The sequence below is a fragment of the Filicampus tigris genome, chromosome 14 (assembly GCF_054856515.1).
Source record: "Filicampus tigris isolate MCC_2025a chromosome 14, RoL_Ftig_1.0, whole genome shotgun sequence".
Classification (NCBI taxonomy): Eukaryota; Metazoa; Chordata; class Actinopteri; order Syngnathiformes; family Syngnathidae; genus Filicampus; species Filicampus tigris.
Window position 1 is genome coordinate 7,088,287 of NC_141230.1, and position 23,573 is coordinate 7,111,859.

A 23,573-nucleotide genomic window follows, 5' to 3' on the forward strand; every position below is an offset into this window, starting at 1 on the left:
GTGATATGAAGTACAACTTTACGAAGTACACTGATGTATGCAGTTTATTTCAATATTGTTACAGTCAATTTGAAAATATTTACCTTAAGCAAAAATAAATGAATGCAGAATTTACTTGTATTACATGACAATGCGCAGTTGCAGTACGTACATTATGCATTTTAAATCTCCATCAAGAGTGAGTAAGAGTGAACAGAAGACCACGTTTGTCCTGACAGGCACGTACAAGTGTGGGAGCTGCCAGTGCGAGCCGGGCTACCTCGGTGCCCGCTGCGAGTGCCAGGAGGGGGATTCAAGCAGCATATACCTGGGCGCCTGCCGCGAGGCCGAGGGCAAGCAGGTGTGTAGCGGGCGCGGCGAGTGCAGCTGCAACCAGTGCCTATGCTACGAATCGGAGTTCGGCAAGATTTACGGCAGCTTCTGCCAGTGCGATGACTTCTCGTGCGCCCGGCACAAAGGCATCCTTTGCTCAGGTAACATCAACATCGTACCGTGGTACCTTGACCTAAAAGTAAGGTTTGTTGCGTGACCAAGCCTGTAACTCAATTCAGTCGTATATCAGGCCAATTCTTGCTTCATGTTTTGGTTGTTGGATTTAATTCATTGATAGTGCCTTTTTCATCTGCATATGAGGTGTTTAGTTTTGTTGGCGATCATTTAGCGCACCTCGTGCAACCCAAAGTGAAACTGAAAGTATGTTTCGCCTAATAGCCTTGTCGTCAGCGTTCCCTCTATGTTGCTGTGAAAATTGCTCAAACAGGTTTAAAATGACCAAAAAGTATTGCAAAGTGTTTGACAGCACGTCAGTCAAATGCATTGTCCGGCGTTTGTGCTGTCCACTTGTCATCTCGCCAATCCCCTCCTAACCAAGTGGGGGAAATGACCCTGATGCCTGAGTAAGAATATCTCTGCACAACCGAAGCACGACATACTGTACGTACGAAGTGTCGATGGCCAATGTGTCGTGCAACTCCCAAGCTGCCTCGGGTCATCTATGCATGAACCACACTTTGATGGCTCAGTCCTGGGCCATAGCTAGTCATTTGGATGACCAAGGTAAAGATTACCTGCAGCTGTTTTAACTTAAAAATGCCAAAAAGTTTTCATTTAAATTTAAAACAATCCAATCCAACTAGTGCACTGCAACTTCTCCCTATAAATGCTCCTCTTCCTCCTCCTCGTCTTTTTCTGCTCCTTCTTCTTCTTGGTTCATTGGCGGATTACATCTCTTTGGTGCATACCGCCACTTACTGTACAGGAAGCGCAAAGCATTTCCATATAAATTGGATGCCACCGGGCATTCCGTCAGACTGACGGACCGCCTGGTTTGCTGACGAATGTTGGGACACCTTTTATAATGACTGACGAATAACGAAAGTGGGTTTTTATCCATCAGTGTAATCGTCTCTAAGCGCGTCCGTCACTGTCGGACGTCCGTTTTTCTGACGTTGTTTGGGAGTCCAACTGATGGAAACAACAGACTTCTGATGGATCAACTGACGGTTAAAATTCAGTTTGGCACGAAAAATGAATGACTGGCGAATGACGGACCAGCAAAATTTTGTGAAATGCCCACCTGCGGAAGCATCCCTGTTTGTATTCAATTCAGCCCCGCGAACAAACACACGAGACAGTCTTGCATATAATTTCACCAAGATTTAACAGAAAACCACAACTCTAAAGGTTAATATGCAAATAAATACACATGCACAGTACATAAAATATTAGAATCAAACAAAGACTGTACTGTAGATTTGTGTTGTCATCGCAAAGTGAAGTAACATCTTCTGATTCCACCTCCTTAGCCAATCACAGCCGGCCATCACAGTTCCCACAGAGATCCTATTGAAAACAGGAGCTCTAAATCGCACACATAAATAGTCAATGCAGTCCTCGCTAAGAAACCCCGCAACCAAATACACAAGACAGGCGGGGCGTGTTACTGTCAGTCGTCAGCAAAACGGCCGCCTGAGAAGTCGACCCGGTTAATGATTACACTACTTCCGTCAGTGCTTAGTCCGTCCTTTTTTTTTTCTTCTTTCATTTTCCTGTCTATGATCAATCGTCAGCAAAAGGGGCGTCCATCAGTACTGATGGAATGCCCACCTCTGTAACTAGTGAATACTACTTTCTGAAAAATGTCTTCATGATTGTGGACATTCTAGATGCATGGTGACGATGCTTTGTGATCCTATTTGTTTTTTATTTTCAATTATCAGAAGTGCTTACGTGCTAGGGCTTCACTGGCTTTGCTGCCAAAATCAGTAGCACAGCTATAGCGATGCTTGATGTTCAGATAGTTCTTTGATTGGAGGGTGGGGACACAGTTGTTGACTTTGGAAAGAGGAATGTTGGTTACATTAAGGTTCCAGTTAAAGAGATTAAAAAGCATCAAGTCAATGATTGCAAAATAGCCCAAATGCTCCTTCTGCTCATGGCTGCTCTGCTAAATAGCAGCAATTGTGGTAATTCTATCAAAGAATACTGTCAGCAAAACCCTTCATTTTTCTACTTCGGGATTGCTTAATGCCACTCATCTTATTTGCCTTCATTTGGTTGTCAATATGCAATTATTTCATAATGCACATTACCAACTACAGGATTGGAGTGGATCGGTATTGGTGCGAGACTTGGCTGTCAAGACCAGCTGACATTGTGTATGATAACTATTGTAAAAATGTGCAAAATTTGATGCAAATAAACTCATTTGCTCACCAAAAGAGCAGAACTGACTGAGGCATGTAAGCAGTGTCTCACATGGATTATTGTGCAGAGTCTTGGCGCGTGTTGTAAGAAAGTACCCAGCTCAAACTTGAAGTTATTTCTTGCGGAGGCAGCTTCTCCATGGCCGATTTGTGTCCCAATAGACTCTAACATGGTTGCTGCACAATGTTGTGTGCGCCAATAGTTATGCACGAGGAACTACACGATTAATCACTTCCACCCGTTCACCTCCGGTCTTGCCATTTGACTGTATTTCTCCACTAACCTGGCATGACCTATGCCACTATTTGCAGAAACACAGTACAAAGCTGTTTGTACTGTATTCATATTGTATTATTATCAGCACAGCTTTTCAAAAGGCTTGGCTGCTTTCTGGAAGGTGGCTGATTTGTAGGTCACCAGTGTTTGGCCAACATTAAGCTTGGAGCGAGGAGTGTACCATAGTCTTGGTTCTTGATGGAGGTTCTTTAACCAAAGAACAATAAAGTCCCTTTTCCACAAAGCAGTACAGTTTGATTAAGTGAGGGCTCTTGCCATGGGTCCCAAATTATTCACTTATTATTACCACTTATAATTGGTGTTTTGGGCAAAAATATCATGGCCGTGTTGTGAATTACACTTAATCCCCCCATCTGCACACCCGGTGGAAACACTGGCATGATGAACTTCTCCTCGGATTGGTCAAATTGCATTCCCAGAACATTGGGGTTCTGCAGCAAGGCCACTGGTGCACCCCCCAAGCCACAGAGGCTGCTTTGTGACAGTCTTGGCACGCACAATGCCCGCATGTATTGGCGTACGCCCAACAAGTGTTTGGTGTAGTATGCGGAAACCAGGCCCACCACGCTGATGTTTGTTGCAGTCATTAAATGTTAACAGTCCAATAGACTTTGTTCTGCACTCTTCTACTGGTCACCCAACATGGGGCCTTAATGAGGTTCTAATTATAGCGAATAGTACACACCTTCATCTCCCTCTGACTCTCCATCTCTGGTTTAGTATGCATAAGACATCCTGCGAAAGTTCCTTAGTGTTCTAATAATATGCACTTTTATTGCATATTTGGTTATGCTTTGATTGCAGTTTGGAAACAATCTGTTCTGGTTTCAAAATTTCCCCCAAAAGGAAAAATTGGAAATATAAATGTTCCAAACCAAAAAGTTAAAATTGTAAAGCCTTTATTAAAAATATCATTCAACAATTCAACATCGGTGGAATCACTGATGATATAAAACAGGGGTGTCCAAAATTTTCCTCCCGGGACATAAACAGACAAATTGAAGGACGCACCGGCCACTTTGAGATTCTTCAACTTTCATCTATTAAACACTCTGAAAGAAATCCATCTTTTCTTTATATATTAAGCGGATTGGATAATGGATGGATAGTTATTTTCAGAAGCTGCTACATCAAAGTTTTCTGTTAAAGGTAATAAGGCAACAAAAGTAAATCCATTTCTCAGGATTTGGGAATTTTCCCCGTATCCCACAAAAATAGATCTGCCCCTGCACATCTCCACACTCAGGAGCAAAACACGAGCAATCTGGAGTCAGCTCTGTCATGGCTATCTAGTTGTTTGTAAAGTGCTTTGTTACAGCTCTAGCTGTTATGAAATGCGCTATATAAATAAAATTGTATTTCATTCATGTGAAACCTTCACAAATCTGACCAGAAAGGGAACCAGTTATGCTAATGAAACGGGAATTATCTTTATTCACCGGGATGAAATCTTGTTTTGTCTTTGCATGTCTAGAAAAGTACTACCGGTAAAAAAAAATCAATGTATTATTAGCTGGGCTTGTGACACTAATACATTTTGCAACAATATATTGTCCCACAAATTACTGCCCGCATTTTTGGAGACCAAATTAACCACTAAAGTAATGATACTGTATCATTAATGCAATGTCACCCTTTTATGATGCAATACATCAACCCATTAACATATTAGATATGCTTGATTAGAGCGTTATAGTACAGAAGCATTCCTGTTGAAACATTTCATGGCCGTGTCCTCTTTGGTAATGCGTTGGATGACATTTTGTGTCTGAATGGTCACGTAATCTTATCCTATCCTTATCGCTGTCTACATGGGCGTCTGTCTTTGAGTTTATGTCTGCTTCTGTCTGTCTGCACTGTGCCGAGGTCATTTCATCATTAAGTCATTTCATCCGCAAGTTGGTAAAACCATAAATATCACCCAAGACTCCTCGTATGTACATTTACTCTTCATTCATTCGTGTTTTATTTATAATGTTTTAAGTTGCCCATTTCGTCCTATCAAAGGGGAGTTTATTTAATTGTCGAATGTATCATCCTTTTATTAAAGGGACATGTGTATTTGCAGAGGTTCTAAACATAAGTTTTCATCATTAAAAATTGTTTTGCAATAAATATATGTAGTACAGGAATAGGTAACTTCAATGCTCATGGGGCCCACAATTGTTCATCATTGCTACCGATGACTGCGACCAATCACGGCTCACCTCTTTTCTGAAGCTGAGTCATGATTGGTCGTTATGTGAATCCTGAGCAACTGCGATGTCATTTTCAGTCGACAGCAAGTGGCAAAATGGCTGCCCCCTGACATGGACAAAAATGGGTGGATTTTACTGCTCAATTTATATTCCACATCCGCAATATTAATCGGAATGCCGTGTTTAGACTAGTGGGGCTACATAAAACATATTCTTGTCCAGAAAATTTGGGGGATGACTTCTTCTTTAAAAATGATTATTGATGATTGTGATTATGATTATTCTTATAGCTTTCCCCCTATTTTAAAACCTGTTGTTGCTTGTTATGAACAATCCTTCAAGCCCACTTTGTCATGTAACACCACCAAAACCTAAACTTTCGATTTGTATGTCAGGTCTGCTGTGCAAATGGCGATTTTGTAGCAAAGACGTTTACCATTACACACAATGCTATCATTTATTGAGCTAATTACAGCTGCTTAGTGTTGATTTATTTATTTTCTGGAGGGAAAGAACAAGCCATCTGTTTGAGGTGAGGCATTTATTTTTATTAGTCCTACAAGTTGTTTTTGTAGGAGGGTAAACCCCATGTTTGTCTCGCTAGTGCACGTCAAGTTGTACTTGCTGTTCCACCAGAACCCTTTGACCCACGACACTGCTGCTAACTTTGCAGCATTCAGCTTTAGTTTGCAATTGTTTGCAAATATGAACTCATTCAATGCCAGACATTTTCACACACCTAATGTTTGGGGAAAAAAATAGAAATAAATTCCTGGGATTGAATGGCTGGACTGTGAAAAGACAAGTCAATTCGTCAATGGCAGTGAATGAGTTAAAAATAGTAACAGCTACACAATATTTACCTCCCAGACACAAGCGTTGCTTCAAAGCGGCAATCTTTATAGTTATGTTTTATATGTGCGTGTTCCATGTTCAGTCAGTAAATGGGAATATGTTTTTTTTTCTCATCTGCTGTGTTTGGTTGATGTAACAAATTGTCTGTTTAATAATCCCCACCACAGGCTGAGACACACATTTTCCATCACTGTGGCATTTCATTTCATTTGAGAGTGTTTTTGTCACATTATTGAAGTACTCAAGGACTCAGAGCACAATATTAGATCCACACATGACACAATGTCCAATCCCGTATCTTTATAGAGATTGTTGTATTCAGGATTGATCATTTGTTTCGTCTGTGGTTAGGACATTGCCTTCTGTGGTTGATGGCGGCTGTGAATTTGAAGGTCCAGCCTATGGTGGAACAGTGGTGACAAAAAGTCACTGGGCGTAGTGGGTGGAGGACGTGGTTGGTTCGTATTTCCTTTTTTCCATTTGTTTACCTTCATCCTGTTGTCTCCTGGCCCTTTCCCATGAGTCTGTGCCATCAAGTTATTCTTCTCCAAACTGCTCTGTTGGTGGCAAGTTGTTCCCAAAATCTAAGGTCAATACTAGCCTGCTTCATTTTAGTAGGTCCTTGTAGCGCAGTTTTGGTCTTCTTCCTGTTTCTAACTCCATGAAGCATTATTCAGGAGGGAAATGGAAAATGACAGCTTATAGAAGTGTTGTTTAGTGGCTATGAATGCCATCCGACATTAGTTCATGGCTCTCCTACTATTTACGACACGCTGAAAATTGCCGGGTCAACTTCGGGTTCATGGTTCACTCACTCAACTGAATCTAGTCCCTGAGGTAAAACTGGTTCAGTCTCCTCTTTTCTTATTGAGACGTGACTCGACTTGACCATGACAGACAAAAATCCTCCGGCATTGCTGGTGGAAAAACTGAGTGCCGCACCCTTCTCCCGCCCCAGCGCAATTGCTAATAACTCTCACTGGAAATCTGATCCTTTTAGCCGCATTGATGCCCCAAAAAAAAAAAAAATAAATAAATAAATAAAAGAGTAATACCAGAACTGTATGTTGAACACGTGTCAAAGGGCAGGTGTGGAGATTCCCGAAACAGGTGATGTATCTGTCGCAGATTCTTGGGTGATTCTTCAGCCCGCAGCCATGGATGATTATCACTTTTAATCACTGGGTGCTGACGGATGCTTTGCGTAGCCGGCAGATGTCAGTCATTGTTAAATAATCAGCAGCGGGAGGATCATGGAGTTTTAGAAACTTCAAAACATGTCACAAAATGGATGATTGTTGTAATTGTTTCTTTGTTGAAAAGACAAAAGAAAGTCAGTAAAAAAGTAAAAACGGATTTAATCAGTGTTGGCAAGTCTATGAGCAACCAAAACAACAATAGTGGACCACAGCATTATCGCAACAGTGCTTATATTTCTCTATCAATTATTTTATTCATAATAGAGTTTCTTTCTTATATGACAGTGCCAACTACTGGCCTGGCATGCATATTATAGCGATTTTAGTGAACTTTCGGTCTTATCCTGCAGGTTATTGTCACCGAAGTATAGCCTTCGCTGGGCCTTTGATTTCTCCATCTTACTTTGCTTTGCTTTGATGTATTAATAGTCGTCTTGATACTACATTGCACGAGCTGCAAACTTGAGGTGTGCCTAAACACCGTTTATATGTTTGGTAATGGCGGTACTCTGTTAAGCTGGTGACGGTGTTTACCGTAACAGAAAATAGCAGGCGTCAAACTTCCTGATCCCTATAATTGCGACCCGAGGTGATCCCACCGCTAGTTTAAGTTTTGCAAGCTTTTTATTCTGGAAGGTTTCTGTTCTCCTTCACACGGAGGGGACTAAATGTTATTTTCTCATCGGCACCAAGGCAGCGTCATGAGTCATGACATGTCTCGACTTGCACAATTATAACAGCTGACAGACACCCTAACTTTATAGGCAGTAATATTATTGCAAACCACATTTTAAACCAGATAACTGGGATGGCACTCTGTAAAGAGTGGTACCCAACCCCTGTGTATACACTGGAGCCTCCAAAGTTAAGTTTTCATTTCATTAAGCTCCTATAAGAAATGATGTAAAGCAACTTAATCCATTCCAAGGAACAATAGGATGTTTGCATATTAGGCATCATACACAACAAAACACACTCTGAGTGTTCATTCTTCAAATGCCGAAGTCTCACAAGGTTTGCTGACCTCACCACTGATTGTCACATATGATCATGGCTAAGAAATGAAGGGAAAAAAAATCTCAAACTGTATTTGTATTCATTGGCACTTTTTTTTTTTTTTAATCCATCCAATTAATAAATGAAAACTTTCCTGGTGACAGTATATCAAATGTGGATGTTTCCACCCTTAAAGGGCAAATCAGCCCAAACATATTTTTTTCAAGAATGTTCCCAGCAGGCCCACTAGTTTAAACACGGCATTCTGATTAACTTCTGATTAACTAATTGCTTTTGTGGAATATGAGTTAAGCAGCAAAATCCACCCGTTTTTAGCCATCTGAGGGGGCGGCCATTTTGTCACTTCTGTCGACTGAAAATGACATCACAACTACTCAGGGCTCAGATAACAACCAAAGCTTCAGAAAACAGGTGAGCCGTGATTGGTCGTTACCTGAGCCTTGGGTAGTTGTGATGTCATTTTCAGTCCACAGACGTGACAAAATGGCCGCCCCCAGAGATGGCTAAAAACAGGTGTATTAACTCCACAAACTCAATGTTTTACACAATGCTTTGTTTCAACTAGTGGGCCTGCATAGAACATATTCTTGAAAATAATGTTTGGGTTGACATCCTCCTTAATGTGATGTCTGTCTCTCCCTTATCAAGCTTGAAGGAAAGTATTCCAAATTTTAGCACTGAAAAACAATTACCATTATTTATAAGACGGTAATGTCGATATGACATTTAGTCAGGCTCGCGCTTCTCATAAGCTTTGCGGAACGTTGACTATTTTTATAAAAGCCTCATCAGCAAGTTGATGAGTATGAGAAGAATCACTTCATCTTCTATTGGTTTCTGTGGTTGCTGACTGTCGCTTTGTTGGCGGCTTTCCACTGTCGTCTTCAAGTGTGTGGAAGACCACTAACAGGCTGCATCCTTTCCACGACTGCGAACGACTTGCAGTAGCTGCTTCGGTGCACCTTTTCTTCTCCTTTTAAGTCTTTTTGCTCAAAGGCTAAATCAGCAACACTCCCCGTGACCAAACCGTGCTCCTCGCCCACAGCCGCCTGTGTCGTTAAGTGTGGTGGTTTTCACTTCTTGGCGTCGCTTTCTGCGCGCCACAGAATATCGCTGCGATCCAGTTACCTCGCGCAGTAAGACAATCTGTCTGTGGAAGTCCAGCTAAAGAATAACATGACACAAGCCACAAGCGCATTGAACCACAATGAGCCGTCACTTTGGTAACTGATTAGCAGTTCTCATTTTTAAAGTTTGAGTCAGCGGTTGGAATACGATATTCAGAATTTACTCATTGATAACCTCTTATGTATTGATTGATATAGTTTTGATTTCTGGTCACTGTCCATGGCTGGCCAGTCCTTTTTGAATGCCTTCCCCTGACCTCAACCTCAATGTTGACAACATTTTGGAGCAACCTCACGCAAAGATAAGTGAGGGTGGGAGGCTGTTCACATCCAAACAGCAGCTTCGGGAGGCTATTCTGATGTCCTGCAAATAAATGCAAGCAGAGAGTCTGCAAAAACTCACAAGCTAAATGGATGCAGGATTTGCGAAGGTGCTATCAAATAAGAGGTCCTATGTTGAAATATGACTTGACCTGTTAAGTTGTTTTTGCTTGAAATCTCGTAAACCTCGAAACCTCGTAATGCTGCAAATTGAACAAATGATTATTTTTAACTCTTTACAACCTATAAAATATCTCGAAACACTGCTGTGCATAATCATTTGAAACATTGCATTTTAACAGAGTTTTTATTTTGGGAAAATACTAAAAATATTGCTATCATTGGGAGGTTTGCTTAAAAACATTCAAATTACAAACAGTTACTGAATTTAAAATTATGCTGAGTGCCATTTGTGTAGTCACTTCATAAAAATTATTTTTGTTTTGATGTAAACATCAAAGAGGGCTTTACAGTTCTACTTTAGATGTGTGTCATACAATACCTGAACATATTTGATTTCGACCTTTCAGTTCCACGAAGTATCAACAACTAAACTTTCTTTATCATTTTGGTGGAAATGTGGCTGTAGGTCCTCAAACTAAAATACAACCTCCTAGCACGGTCTTGACACTTGACTATGAATTAGTTCCTTGCTGTCTAAGCACTCAATGGGTCCTCCAAAAGTTCATAGTTCCAAATTTCAATTTAAATCCATTGAGTGTTGCACTCAAGTTGACACACATTTTACAATTTGGCACATTTGCACCTAACGACACGGAAGGCAACCCACTAAAAATATCTCCTCAGCTCATTTCCTCCTCATTTAATCTCCAAATATTGACTCAAGCTCCTTTGAATGTGGTGTTACAATCCATCTAGTCTCCCGGCAGAAAAATACGGCTGCGTATTAGCAGAATTGAAGCGGCACTTTATCTTGTGCTGGCACGCTTTACTGGGGGAAATACTTTTGGATCCCATAATTGTGCCTTAATCGGGCCAACACAGTGAGCAAGCAGTCTACTGTATCCTTCCTTTATGGTAAAAGCAGCATGAGGCTTTTTGTGTTGCATTGCAAACATTAGTGGAAAAGTTTCAAAGGGGAAAAAGAATTTTCACAGCTCTTGTCAGATCTGAGCAGCTGTCATTTATCTCAAACTAGGTGGGATATTTCTACGAAATTGTGCACTTCCACGCCACAACAAGACTAGGGATAGACCGATTATCGGCCGGGCCGATAATAATTGGCTTTTTGACGAATATCGGTATCGGCCTTTTTTAAGACTCTGTTGGCCGATAATAAATCAATTTAAAACTGTGGAAATCAAAACAAAGATATGTTAAAGTTTAACATTTCTGTCATGTTGAAATTTTCATTTACTGTAGAAAACTACCGGTAATCCTTTTTTTTTTTTTTTTTTTTTTTTTTTTAATGACGAAGTCTCACAATAGCGTCAAATCTGTTAAAGCCTAACGTCTTAACATCATTCTCCATGAAGTACCTGCTAACAAACAAAAACGCAAGCTATAACTGACTTTTCGCCAAGGAAATTTTGCCTTTTGTCTTTAGGAGTACCCAGAATGAGCCACCAAACAAACAACACTGTTGCCGTGGTGACTCATAGCGGCAGCTGCACTCCAAGCAAGCTTAATCATGTTTTTTTTTTAATTAAGTAGTTTCCTGCTGCACGTCCAGATGACATTGCACCACCCTGACCACTGCCTTGATCAAAATACATGTTTCTTGTTCATTTTTTTCTTTTTTTTTTTTCCAATCATCATCTTTCCTTCTGTGCTTGAGGTAGCAGTTTGAACAGTTCCAATCGCAGACTGTCATAAATGGTCTTTCGATGAAGGGCCGCACCTAGTGACCCAGTTACTCCCTCAAAACTTTCCATTGGAAGTGCTTATGAAAGGACACTTAGGAGGGCATTAGTTTGTTATTACCGATGGTTTCGGATTGAACTTTAAATATTTTCCCTTTAGCAGTGAAAGTTATCATTTCAGACATCTGTAGACTAAAGTCACTTGTGTAAAACATTGACTTTTGAACCATAACAAGCCATATTGCATTCTCTTTAGAGTGGTGGATGCATCCAGCAGTTCTTATCTTGCATTACAGAGGGCACTTAGTTCCATCCAGATATTTTGCTGCCTCTGTCTTGTGTTTAAAGTTATGGTTTGTGGAGTGGAATGCTGGCTCCTGTTGAAATATCAGTGGCAGTTAACACACAACGTTGACTGCCCAGACCCCTTCGTGTTAACTGTCCCCGTCACTCGGACGAAAACACACATCTAATTATTTGAATGTGCAAAGCCGCAACAGCTGTGTGAGCACGCTCTTGGGATACACAGCATCAAAACATGCCATTTCGCACTGTGAGTTTTGTCTGAAAGTCTGTACATGTAAGTCGATTCTGGCTCTACCGTTCAAGAGGAAGTGAGTCCCAAACAAATATTTACAGAAATATGTTGTATGAGCCTCCACTAGTCAAAACACGGCATTCTGCTTAATATTGCATTTGTGGAATACGAGAAAATCCACACGTTTTTAGCCATCTCAGGGGGCAGCCATTTTGTCACTTCTGTTGACTGAAAATGACATCACAGCTGCTCAGGGCTCAGGTAACGAGCAATCACGGTCACCTGTTTTCTGAAGCTGAGCTATGATGCTTTAGCTTCTCTGCCCTGAGCAACTGTGATGTCAATTTCAGTCAACAGAAGTGACAAAATGGCCGCCCCAGAGATGACTCCAACCGGGTGGATTTTGCTGCTTAACTCATATTCCACAAACACAATACTAATCAGAATGTCGTGTTTTGACTAGTGGAGGCGATTGTAAATAACATTTTTCGGTTGACTTCCCCTTTAAGCTTCTGATGCATCCATTTTCCTGTAAGGCAGTGTGAAAGGGAAAAGGTCATTTGGAAGAATTCACAGTTGTCTTCTTCAGAGATGATTCTGCTTTCTCCCCCATTCGTCAGCGTCTCCAACTTGCAAGTTAAATTGAGAAAGTTCGAATAAATACTATTGATGAGGATAATTGTAAGAATCACATCTTTCAAAGTGAAGTGAAGTCAATTCCAGAGTTTGGATGCCTTTGCTCGAGACTACCACAGTTAAGTGCCTGTAGTCTGACTGACTTCCACCTAGCCCGAATTCTACCACCTCTGTGTGCATGCCACAAGGGATTGGGAAGTCTGTCATGAAGTCACAAAGCTATTTTGGGCAGCTCAGATCCAGGTGTGGATTCCGATTTGACAATTTAAAGATCTCACTGAATGAATGCTGTTTGCATTTCAGCTTCTGTTGATACCATGGGCGCAAACCTGCTCCATCATAGCTGCCTGTTTTATCACTATAAAGAAATATAAAACATGTCGGACCTTAATCGGAACATGAGAAATGTGATGGATTACTTCACAACCTGCCATGTTGGTGGGGACGTACCGGCATCTGTTGTAGAGCGTGGACCAAACTGTAGTGAATATTTGAGCTTACGGGACTCGGCAGCAAATACCTTCACCGCATCAACGAAGCACCAGTTTTGTAGGATCCCTGTGTTCAAAGAGTCTTGTGCTGTCAAGTTGAATCTTCCACTTGAATTCCAACCTTAAGCTTCTTTCACGTTGCTCCAAAGGTTATTTTGGGTCAGTTGTTCAGCATCTTTAGGATCACATGGTTGTCCATCAAGTAGGCAAAGGTCAGGCCAAGTCACTGACATTCGAGGATTTCTGTTTCATTGACGTCTTTGCCTAACAAGTTCTACTCCGAAATAAATTGGTCGTCCCAGTGCTAACTTCCTCTTTGATCCTCCACTCTCCTTGTCAGGCCACGGCGAGTGCCACTGCGGCGAGTGCAAGTGCCACGCCGGCTACATTGGGGACAACTGCAACTGCTCCACAGAGACGGCGTCGTGCATTGCCGACAACGGGGAGATGTGCAGCGGGCGCGGGAATTGCCTTTGCGGACGCTGCCAGTGCACGCAGCCAGGCGCCTTTGGGGACACGTGCGAAAAGTGCCCCACCTGCCCGGACGCCTGCGACACTAAAAGGTACAGAACAGGACAGCTACTCAAATCTAACCTAAGATAGTTGTATCGGTGAATGTACAGTAATCTGCTTCCAGTTCACATCAGCTATGTTAAAGCAGTTTGACAGCGGCCCTAAACCACGGCAAAAATAACAAAGATAACTTTTACAGAGTAGGCATTTTTCTTTTCCATTCAAACGGTTTCCTCGTCCCGCAGAGAATGCCTTGAGTGCCGGCTTTTCAACTCGGGAAAGCTCTCAGACAACCAGACTTGCCAGCGTCTGTGCAAGGATGAAATCATCACAGTGGAGACTCTCAGTAAGTAAACACTGTACACACAACGCACACACAACAGCTGTATTCACATACATCTGTGCCAGCATTCTGACCTCATCGACCTCGTGGACTGTCATTATTTTCGAGGGCCGCTCGAAGCATCGATGGGCGCCACACGTATGCCTCTTAAATGAAAAGCACTTGAAAGTCCGTGTTCAATGCGAACAATCCTAAGTTTAATGTTCATACGTTGAAAGAACAACATGGCCTCAGCTGTGCGTGTGACGTCATGGAAGAGTTGAAGTAAAGTTCTTCTAAAATGTGATCCAGCTGCACGCAGATGTCCCACTTTTTTAATTCACAGACTCCTCCCGTGTATAAACAGTGATTAATACCGTAGTTCCTCAAACAGTGGCATCCACTCAAATAAATCTTTTGCCCCAATCTATCAACAGGTGGTCCTCTTCTATTGAAGTACTGAGTGAAGTTATCATAGTTCATCATGTAGTTCAAGTTGTACTCTCTGCTCTAATAGATGCCGTGCCCCACATAATTGCTGGATGGTCCTATTTTTTTGAAGCACTGAGTGTCGTTATACCATCCATCCTCAAATAATGGCCTCCTCTCTAATAGACGCCCCGTGGTCCTCTTGTACTTAAAGTGGGAAGTCAACCCCCAAATCTTTATTTACAATAATATGTTCTTTCCGCCTCCACTAGTCAAAACACGGCATTGTAAATGATATTACCTTTGTGGAATATGAGTTAAGCAGCAAAATCCACCCCTTTTAGCCATCTCAGGGGGCGGCCATTTTGTCACTCTGTCAACTGAAAATTATGTCACAGATGCTCAGAACTCAAGTAAGGACCAATCATGGCTCAGCTTCAGGAAACGGGTGATTGGTCGTTACCTGAGCCCTGAGCAACTGTGATGTCATTTCCAGTCAACAGCAAGTGACAAAATGGCTGCCCCCTGAGACGGCTGAAAACAGGTGGATTTTGCTGTTTAACTCATTTATTGTCAAACGCATTATTAATCAGAATGCCGTGTTTTGACTAGTGGAGGGTCATATACTGTATTTTTGTAAAGACATTTTTGGGGTTGACTTCCACTTCAAGTACACTTGTACTGTATTTCCTGCTTAAACAAATATATGCCTAACCTCAAATAGACCCCTTTCCAGACCCCCAAAACAATAAATACTAGGTGTCTGTAATTATCTTTACTGCGTAGCCCCATTCACTGTGTGCAATGCACTCTTACAGAAGCCATTGTACAAATAAATGCCTGGTACTCTCTGCAGTTGAGTAAATAAACCCCAGGCAATAGGCGCAATTGCGTTCAGAGCAGGCGACAGATGTGTGTGCGTGCGTGCTGTCGCGGTTGAAACTATTTTAGGAGCGCTGCGCGTTGGCCCAATTCTGACGTGATTCATAGCATTCCTCGCTTGTCGGATCAGCCCTAATGGACTCCACATGTACATTCCACATGCAAGCAGAGGTGGGAGGGCTTTGCGGTCCGATCCCCCCCCTCCTACCCACCCACACACACACACACACCCACCCCCACACACACACACACACACACGTCAGTGAAAAGAGTCAAAACACATTCACAACATGAGACCATATGATTTCCCTCCATGCTGGATTGTTGATATGTGAGGCAGTGCTCTTAGTGCAGTTGCATGTTGTCTTCTATTCTGAAATAATAATTCAATTATAATGGCAGAATAAAATCCGTATTAAAAACATTTGCATTTATAAAGGAAAATAAAGAATGAGCGCAGCTCCACTTATCCGTATCAGAATTAAATGCTATTGATATTTTGAAATGGATGTTAATAATTAATCAATAAATGCTTGCATTTCAGGTCTAATGAAACAATTACCAGTAAATTAACATAATTTTTTCTTTTCACCAAAATAAAAAACAAATATGAAAATGTAATATATAAAATTAAAAGTTTACCCTGAAGCAGGTAAATAAATGGATCACTCAATGTGGGCAGCAGGAAATTGTTAGCTTTTATTTTGTTTTGACTTGTGTTTTTTTTAAATTCAGTTGTAATACGTTTTTAGAGCAAGTTTGTTCGTTTTAGTTTTTATTTTTATTTTTCGAAAATGCTTTGTTTTCATTAATTTTAGTGTTATCCATCCATTATCTGAACCGCTTATCCTCAGTTTTAGTTGTATAAATATATGGAGTATTAGTCAAGTGCAACATAAAAAAAATATGGTCACAAGCATTGTGTAAATAAATAAATTAAACAACAATACTCAAGCAACTTTTGACCTTCCTTCTTCTGTAGCAATGGGTGTACAGCAATAATGAAATAAATACATTTCAAATGAACCCTGAAAGCTCATGTATGAAATGAAGGAAGGACATGTTTGCTGTATTTATACACACTGTAGTTTGTGAGCTGTACAATCATAAGATGCAGTTTGACTTAGTTTTGGTTTTATTTTTATTTCATGAATGAAATTGCTTCTTCAATTTTTGTTTTAGTCATTTTGATACTTTTCGCTCACCATAATAACCCTGGTGGGTAGCACAGTGTCCGAGTCTGAAGTTCTGCCTTCAAATCTCAGTTCCAGCCTTTCCATGTGGAGTTTGCATGTTCTCCGCTTTTCAAAAACATATTAGGTTCATCGAGACTACCTATAAATTGCGCATTGAGTCTCAATGGTTGTTTGTTAATATGCTCCTTTCGACTGGCTGACGACCAGTCAAATGATGTAACCCGGCTTTCACCCAAAGTTGGCTTGGAAGGGCTTCACCTTACCTGCGTCCCGAATGAGGACAAGCTGATAGCAGCTTGTTTTCCATGGTCTTGTATTTTATAGAATGACCCGAATTACATCTGGTGTTGGTCTTTGCCGTTTGTTCATTCTAGAAACGGACGAGCCGGGTGCCGTGCTGTGCCTCTACAAGACGGACAACGACTGCGTGATGAAGTTCACGTACTCGGAACACGCCAGTGGACAGTCCGTTCTCACCGCCCTGACGGAACCAGGTCAGCTCCTGCTCGGACTTGCCAACGGACGGTCGTTTAAAATTAGAGGCGGACCGGCCTATAGACGGGTACTATTTTTTTCCACCCGGAAGAAAAGGCCACGCTGCGGACGGATGACGAATAACGGAGGCTAAATTTTTAGTAAAATGCCCAATTCTGTGCAGAATAACAACATGTTAATAAGCAACTTGGTCCCTTTAATTGCTTCACTATACGTCCAAGAAATAGCTAGCAAGTGGTTGACCAGAACTAGCAAACAAAAGTGCACACTGGCATTTCATTCCAACAATTTTTACAAAAAGTGTACTTACGAAGGTTTTGTCAAGCTCCCGTTGCAAAACTATGAAAATGTGATTCAGAATCAGCACCGAAAAAGAAAAGCTAGAAACGCTTTTTAGTAAAAATGTAGTAACAATTTGTTGACCAGTTTTATTTTTGTGTTTTGCTAAAATAAGGTAGTTGCATCTTCTTTTACTTTGGACAATAATGATAAACATTTTTGCCTTTTTTTCTGACACGTTACAGACCAAACCAGTAACTGGAACATTATTTTGAATTGGCAGAAAATGCACAAGCAAAATGATCGATGTCTTTTTTTTGGAACAAAGGGGTGGAAATGAAAACATGTTTTTTAATTTAAAAAAAAAAAAAAGTAATTTGATTCATCAACAAAGTATAAACTGTTCCAGATTTTTTTTTCCACCCAGATTCTGAATCTGCCCTCATGTTTTGTTCAGCACATCAGGTTTTCGTAATAATAGTATAATGACAATAATATGCAATATATTTTGTAACATTTAGAAATTAAGGGTTAGGTTCAGCAACATGTGGATTTTTTTTTTTCCTCAAACGTCATAGCTATAAGTTACAACACATGGTAAAATTCGTATTATAAGCTTTCATAGGGCAAACTTAAACATAAAAAATGAAAATGTCTCAAAAACCTGATGTGCTAGAAAACAAAGAAACACATTTTTTTAAACCAGGGTCAAAAATACATCATTGGACATATACTGTAAAGCCATCTCTGACTAAAATTAGCTGCTGACCGGTGTTATAAAATGATTTTTAGGTACAGCCTTGCCGTAATCTGCAACAACAAAACTGCATAATCAAGAAATCACTCACTCTATTTATAACGTCAAAATGATTGTGACTGACAAATTGGCGGTTTATTTAAAAGTTTCCTCCTTGTGTTTTTTTTTTCCTGTGTCAGAATGCGGTGGGGGTCCGGACGCCCTCATGGTACTGCTGGCGGTGGTGGGCAGCATCCTGCTAGTGGGAGTGGTGCTGCTCGCCGTCTGGAAGCTCGTCATCACCATCCATGACCGCCGGGAGTTTTCACGCTTTCAAAACGCTCGCTCGCGTGCACGATACGAGATGGTAGGCCAGATGTTCTGAACCAGGGGCGGAGCTATGGGTGGGCCTGGGTGTGCACCCACCCAGTGAGATTCATGAAAAAATATATACTTTTAATTTTTTAATTAAATTATTAATTAATTTATTAAATTAGTTATTAAATTATTATGAAATTGTTTTTGAATTTGTGTTTCGCTGTGTTTTTTTTTATTGTGTTGAATATTAAGAATGGCATAATTGTAGTTGTCTAAGGAAGATCTGAACTTAATATTATTCAGTTTGTCGACTAGTCACGACTACGTCGACCATCAAACTAATCAATTGAATACTCAACAAGTCGTTTCTTTATGTATTCATTTATATGATGCTTTGTTTTTCTCTCAAAACTGCCTCATCTCCAATTTAAAAACATTGAAATAAATACATAAAAATAAAAATGAATCAGTTTGTTATCGATAGTTTCATAGTATTAGTGCAACCCGGCATAGTGTATACAGTAGTTTTTGTTTCCATTTTAAAATGCACTAACATTTGCATTTACAGCTGAAAATTTCATGGCCACAGTATCGCCTTCAATTTAAGTTGCACCATCATTTCAAAACATGTCAGGAATGCTGGTACAAGCTACAAAGTGGAATGATTAAATGTACTTTCATCTTAATGTCTTTATTGCTGTATTCATTTGTACATACAGTCCCTTAAAGAATTCAAGATGTAAGCTAATGATGGTTGAGGAAGAGCAGTTGCTTTCAAATGATTTGATTAGTCAACTAATATGGCAGCTCCAGTGACTGGTAATATGTGTTTCTGCCTGGTTCTTTCTGACTCTTTCTGTATATCATTGTATTTTATCAAGATCTGTGTGCTCTGGTTCTTTCTGGTTGTGTGTGTGTTTGTGTCTGGTTGTATTTTATCAAGCTCTGTGTGCTCTGGTTCTACCTGGTTCTTTCTGGTTGTGGTTGTATCTGATTGTGGCTGTATCTGTTGTTGGTTCTTTCTGGCTCTTTCTGATTCTTTGTGGTTCTTTCCTGTTCTGTCCCACAGGCATCCAACCCACTCTACAAGCAGCCTGTCTCATCCACTTTTGGCGAGACAGACATGTTCGACAAACCCTACAATGGAGGGGTCCACTGAGCCCTTGGCATGTGGGGCGGCAGGACCGGTCCAGCAAGGGGAACCCTTATGGGGGCCACGGGCCCAAGGCGGACTGATGCCTCCCCCTTCCTCAACAGGGCCACAGAAGTGAACGTAAATGACAAAAACATGTCTTGAAGTAGCAGCTTCACTTCATTGCATTGACCAGCTAGGCGTCAACATCTGAATGTTAGCAATTAGCTAAGCGGGCTGAAGATCACATTTGTATATATTTTTATATAAACACTAAAAACAAAAGTCTTTGCCAGGCTAAACTATGCACCCAGCAGCTTTTTGTACACTAAATAAAATCACTTTTTTTTTCTTTTTCTCTTTAATAGAAGATTACAGATCATTTGGGGGACTGCAACCTTAATGTGCTTCTACTAACTTTTTACGGAAAAAAAAAAAACTTAAGTTATGCATTCACGTTGCATGGCTGCTACTGATTAACAAAATGTAAACATCCATTTTGTTTACTGAAGATTTAGGATTTTCCTTGATTTACCTTTGTTGCCTTTTCAACAGAGAGGACTTTTTTCCTGGTTTCTGATTGGCTAAAACAACCTTATGCTTTGGGGTTATAGTGCCACCCGGTGCTTTGGCATGCACATGACAGCCTGGTAATGAATTTTTGTATGTTTTCTGACACAAGAGTGGGGTAAAAATGTGTTTTGGAAAATACCTGAGTAGACGCAGACGGGTGTAGGTGACATTTTTGTGAGAGTTTATGTGTGCATGCATGTGTAAATGTGTGAATGCAAGTCAGGGTAGCCTTTGCCGCCCTTAACGGTGTTCTGTTTTTCAACTAAACAGCTAGTTCCTCCTCTTATTAACATGTTATTACACTCCCGCAATTGCCCTTTCATTTCAGATGGTGAGTCGAATTCAAGATGACTTATTGTAAAGATAATGACATAGTCCTCTACAATGATGCAAAGGTATTTAACAGAAGTGTGCTTCAAACTATAGTAGATGTTAGAGCAGATTGGACATTATAAATCTAATACACAATTCAGGTAATTTTGTTTAAAACAGATTCAAATCAATAGAGATGCAAGATCAAGACCGTATCGCAATATAATGCCGGGAATGTCACGATACAGAGATTATGTTATAATTCATATTTTGGGAGGAGAGAAACATGAAATCAAGGAAACATGAAATCAGGGGATATTTATGAAATGAGAAAAAGTACCATAAAAATATGTAGATAAATGACTACAGTACTGCTTTAGTCATAGAATATTTTCCAATTGATCAGGGGAATTTTTAAGTTACTGGATAAATCAACCACCATAAATCTGTATTATTATTTTTTTCATCTGTCAGACTATGATGGCGTTGACTGCGGTGATTGATATATTAGTGCCGTACAAATGACCCGGCATACTGCCATAAGATAATATTGATTCATACTTAAGATTCAGATGTAATTTCTACAATTTTACAGCTGTAGTGCTACCTCCGAAGGCGGGAAATTGCCAATTTTACAGACAGTGGAAGGAGGGTACTTTGTCCCACTTCTCCGCTCTCACAAACTTGACCAGCACTCATTTTTAATGTGGAAAAAAGTCAAAAAATGAATTCACCAGCATTAAATGTTCATTTTGTTACATCCACAGTGGTATAATTGGCAATAATTTATTAGATTGACTGGCACAGACAATAACCGTCTTCACTTTTTATACCGTCAACATTTGTTACTACTACCTTTAAATAACACAACTTGCACCTTTTAATACTAAAGACTCAATAATTTCACAAGTGTCAGAGACGTGCGTGTGTGTGTGCGTGGGTGTGTGTGGTATTGGCATCAAATGTAAATATGGAGTGGGTATGATTTAAATTTTCACTGCACAATTGGGACTGTAACTGACAACACGTTGTGGTAACGCATGCAGTCGCACAATCAGGACTCAGGCATGTTTGTGTGACTTTGCACAACAACGCAATAAATGATCTCGTTTCAGAAGAACTTGAGTGTGTTGTTTGTGCTGTTTAGTTCAATGTGGTTGTTTGTGTCTGTGGATGCCATCATTTGCACTTCACCGTTACCACAGAAAGATGACCTGCAATAATGCTATTTAGATGAAGCAAGCATATTCGGTGAGTTTAGCACATTACCGTGTCCTTTTTGGGATTTTTCAAAATTTTGTTTTATGCTCGTGTACGAGGGAGCACTTTTAAGCCTGCTTCCACATGATAACCAAGTTAGTGTATCTCCTATCCCAGACAACACACACAGGTTTGCGTTGGGTTATGCTGTGGTCATGTGTTGCAGTGTTTTTTTTGGGGGGGGGGGGTTGTGTGACTTTAGAAGCATTTCTAAAGCAATTGGTTCACAGTAAGAATTTTGGGACTTAAGTGCAAACTTCCTAGGCCCCACTATATTTACAAGATGTCACCTTCATTCAAAATGATTATGTGCAATATTCTGAAAAAAATTTTTGTCGACGGATCCAGCCTCGCTTAGCAGCTTATGCTCCCTTCATGTCACACACTTGATGGCTGTGTGAGAGAATCCTCTGCAATTGGATAAGTGTGACCTTGTTTCCACATTTAAACTTTCACTTCCTGTGTGTGACCTCTTCATTAGCTTCTCTTTATCTGCTGTACACACACACTGTCAATAAGCTTTAACTGTCTTCTTTTGAGTGGATGTGAGAGTAGGGTGAACTCCTTTAGAGTAGTTGGTGGTTTAACATCAGGTGTTTAGATTTTTTTTTCTTTATCAAATTTTAATCCCTGGTATATGCTCATGGGCACACACTTTCACATACTAATGGAATTCAAACAGTGTGGGCCATGTATTTGCTGGCTGTTACCAATACAAACAGTTTCACGTTTTAGTTACAGAAACCATTAAAACGCTTCATCGTTGCTGACAAGAGTTGTCACACCCCTGCTTGACAAAAAAAAGTGTCTAGAACAAACAACACTGTGTGTGTAAATCAGCATGTTTTTGAGGTCTGACCTCCCAGTGCTCAATGCTGCCATTGTCATTTGTTAGGGAGTTGGGTGTCAATCAAAAGCATTGTTAGTCTAGATGCAAATGCTGCTGTGTAGCATATATCTTCAAACAAGTCCCATCATGTTTTTGTGACTTAGCTTCCGATAGTCGATACAGTATTGGGTCAAATACCACCTAAAACAAGTTACTGTAATGAAGACTCATACATTTTCCTCTTGACTGCTCTCTGCTGCCATCAAGTGACCAGTTTGATTCTCTACAAGCTGTCGTGATTTTTTTTTTTAATTTATATTGTCAAGTGACATTAAATAATAGGTTCATTTAAAAATAAATAAAAACAGACGCCTTGTCGTTTTGCAAAAGACAACTCGACGAGGATGGGATTCGAACCCACGCGTGCAGAGCACAATGGATTAGCAGTCCATCGCCTTAACCACTCGGCCACCTCGTCCGCTGAGCTCCGGTACAAAAGCACTTTATATCCTTCTGCGTCCGCCAAACGTTCAGTATTTTATATCATGGCTGAAACAAAGGAGTACGTGATGCAATAAATGTTTGTTTATGACGTAATATTACGAGAGTTTTATTTCATTACGGTGGGACACGTTTGCACACCGGAAATGCACATCCTAATGTATGCTTTGCACACCGTGCCACAACTCAGCCAAAATTCAAAGAAGCTGCTTTTGATGATCAACTATCACATAAAGTACAGTACACGATTACAAGCTGTAACATTGTAGGTGATCGTTGAACTGTGTTTATGTATGTCAAAGTATTTACCGTGCATTACAATCACACCTTTTGACTTTTTGAAATTCTTGCAAGACTCTTATATGCGGCAAACACAATAGGCAGTAGTGATGGGCATGACAGTTCTTTTCAGTGAACTGAATCATTAGAATCAAATCGTTCACGGACGGAGTGAGTTTAAAAAAAACAACTATTGTGCTCACCTTCGCCTATGTTGCAGTAATTGTGCGTTTGTATTATTACTAATATTACTATCAAAAACGTTGCAGCTATAATGTATGAACGAGAATGGCAGTACAATACGTTCAC

General features: G+C 40.4%; 1 protein-coding gene and 1 non-coding gene across 3 annotated transcripts in view; one reads left to right on the top strand and one right to left on the bottom strand.

The window, feature by feature from the left end:
* Window positions 1-21,515, top strand: part of itgb5 (integrin, beta 5) — a 40,080-nt gene extending 18,565 nt beyond the window's left edge. For both annotated transcript variants that reach the window (XM_086051869.1, XM_086051868.1), the window contains 6 exons: window positions 219-473; window positions 13,549-13,771; window positions 13,967-14,067; window positions 16,925-17,044; window positions 18,261-18,427; window positions 19,448-21,515. In XM_086051869.1, coding sequence (XP_085907995.1) covers window positions 219-473; window positions 13,549-13,771; window positions 13,967-14,067; window positions 16,925-17,044; window positions 18,261-18,427; window positions 19,448-19,537 — 956 coding nt within the window. In that variant the 3' untranslated portion in view covers window positions 19,538-21,515. The remainder of the gene's footprint in view (window positions 1-218; window positions 474-13,548; window positions 13,772-13,966; window positions 14,068-16,924; window positions 17,045-18,260; window positions 18,428-19,447) is intronic.
* A 1,365-nt stretch (window positions 21,516-22,880) lies between these two features.
* trnas-gcu (transfer RNA serine (anticodon GCU)) lies at window positions 22,881-22,962 on the bottom strand. Its single transcript has one exon. It is a non-coding gene; the product is annotated as a tRNA-Ser (tRNA).
* Between the last annotated feature and the right edge of the window lie 611 nt (window positions 22,963-23,573).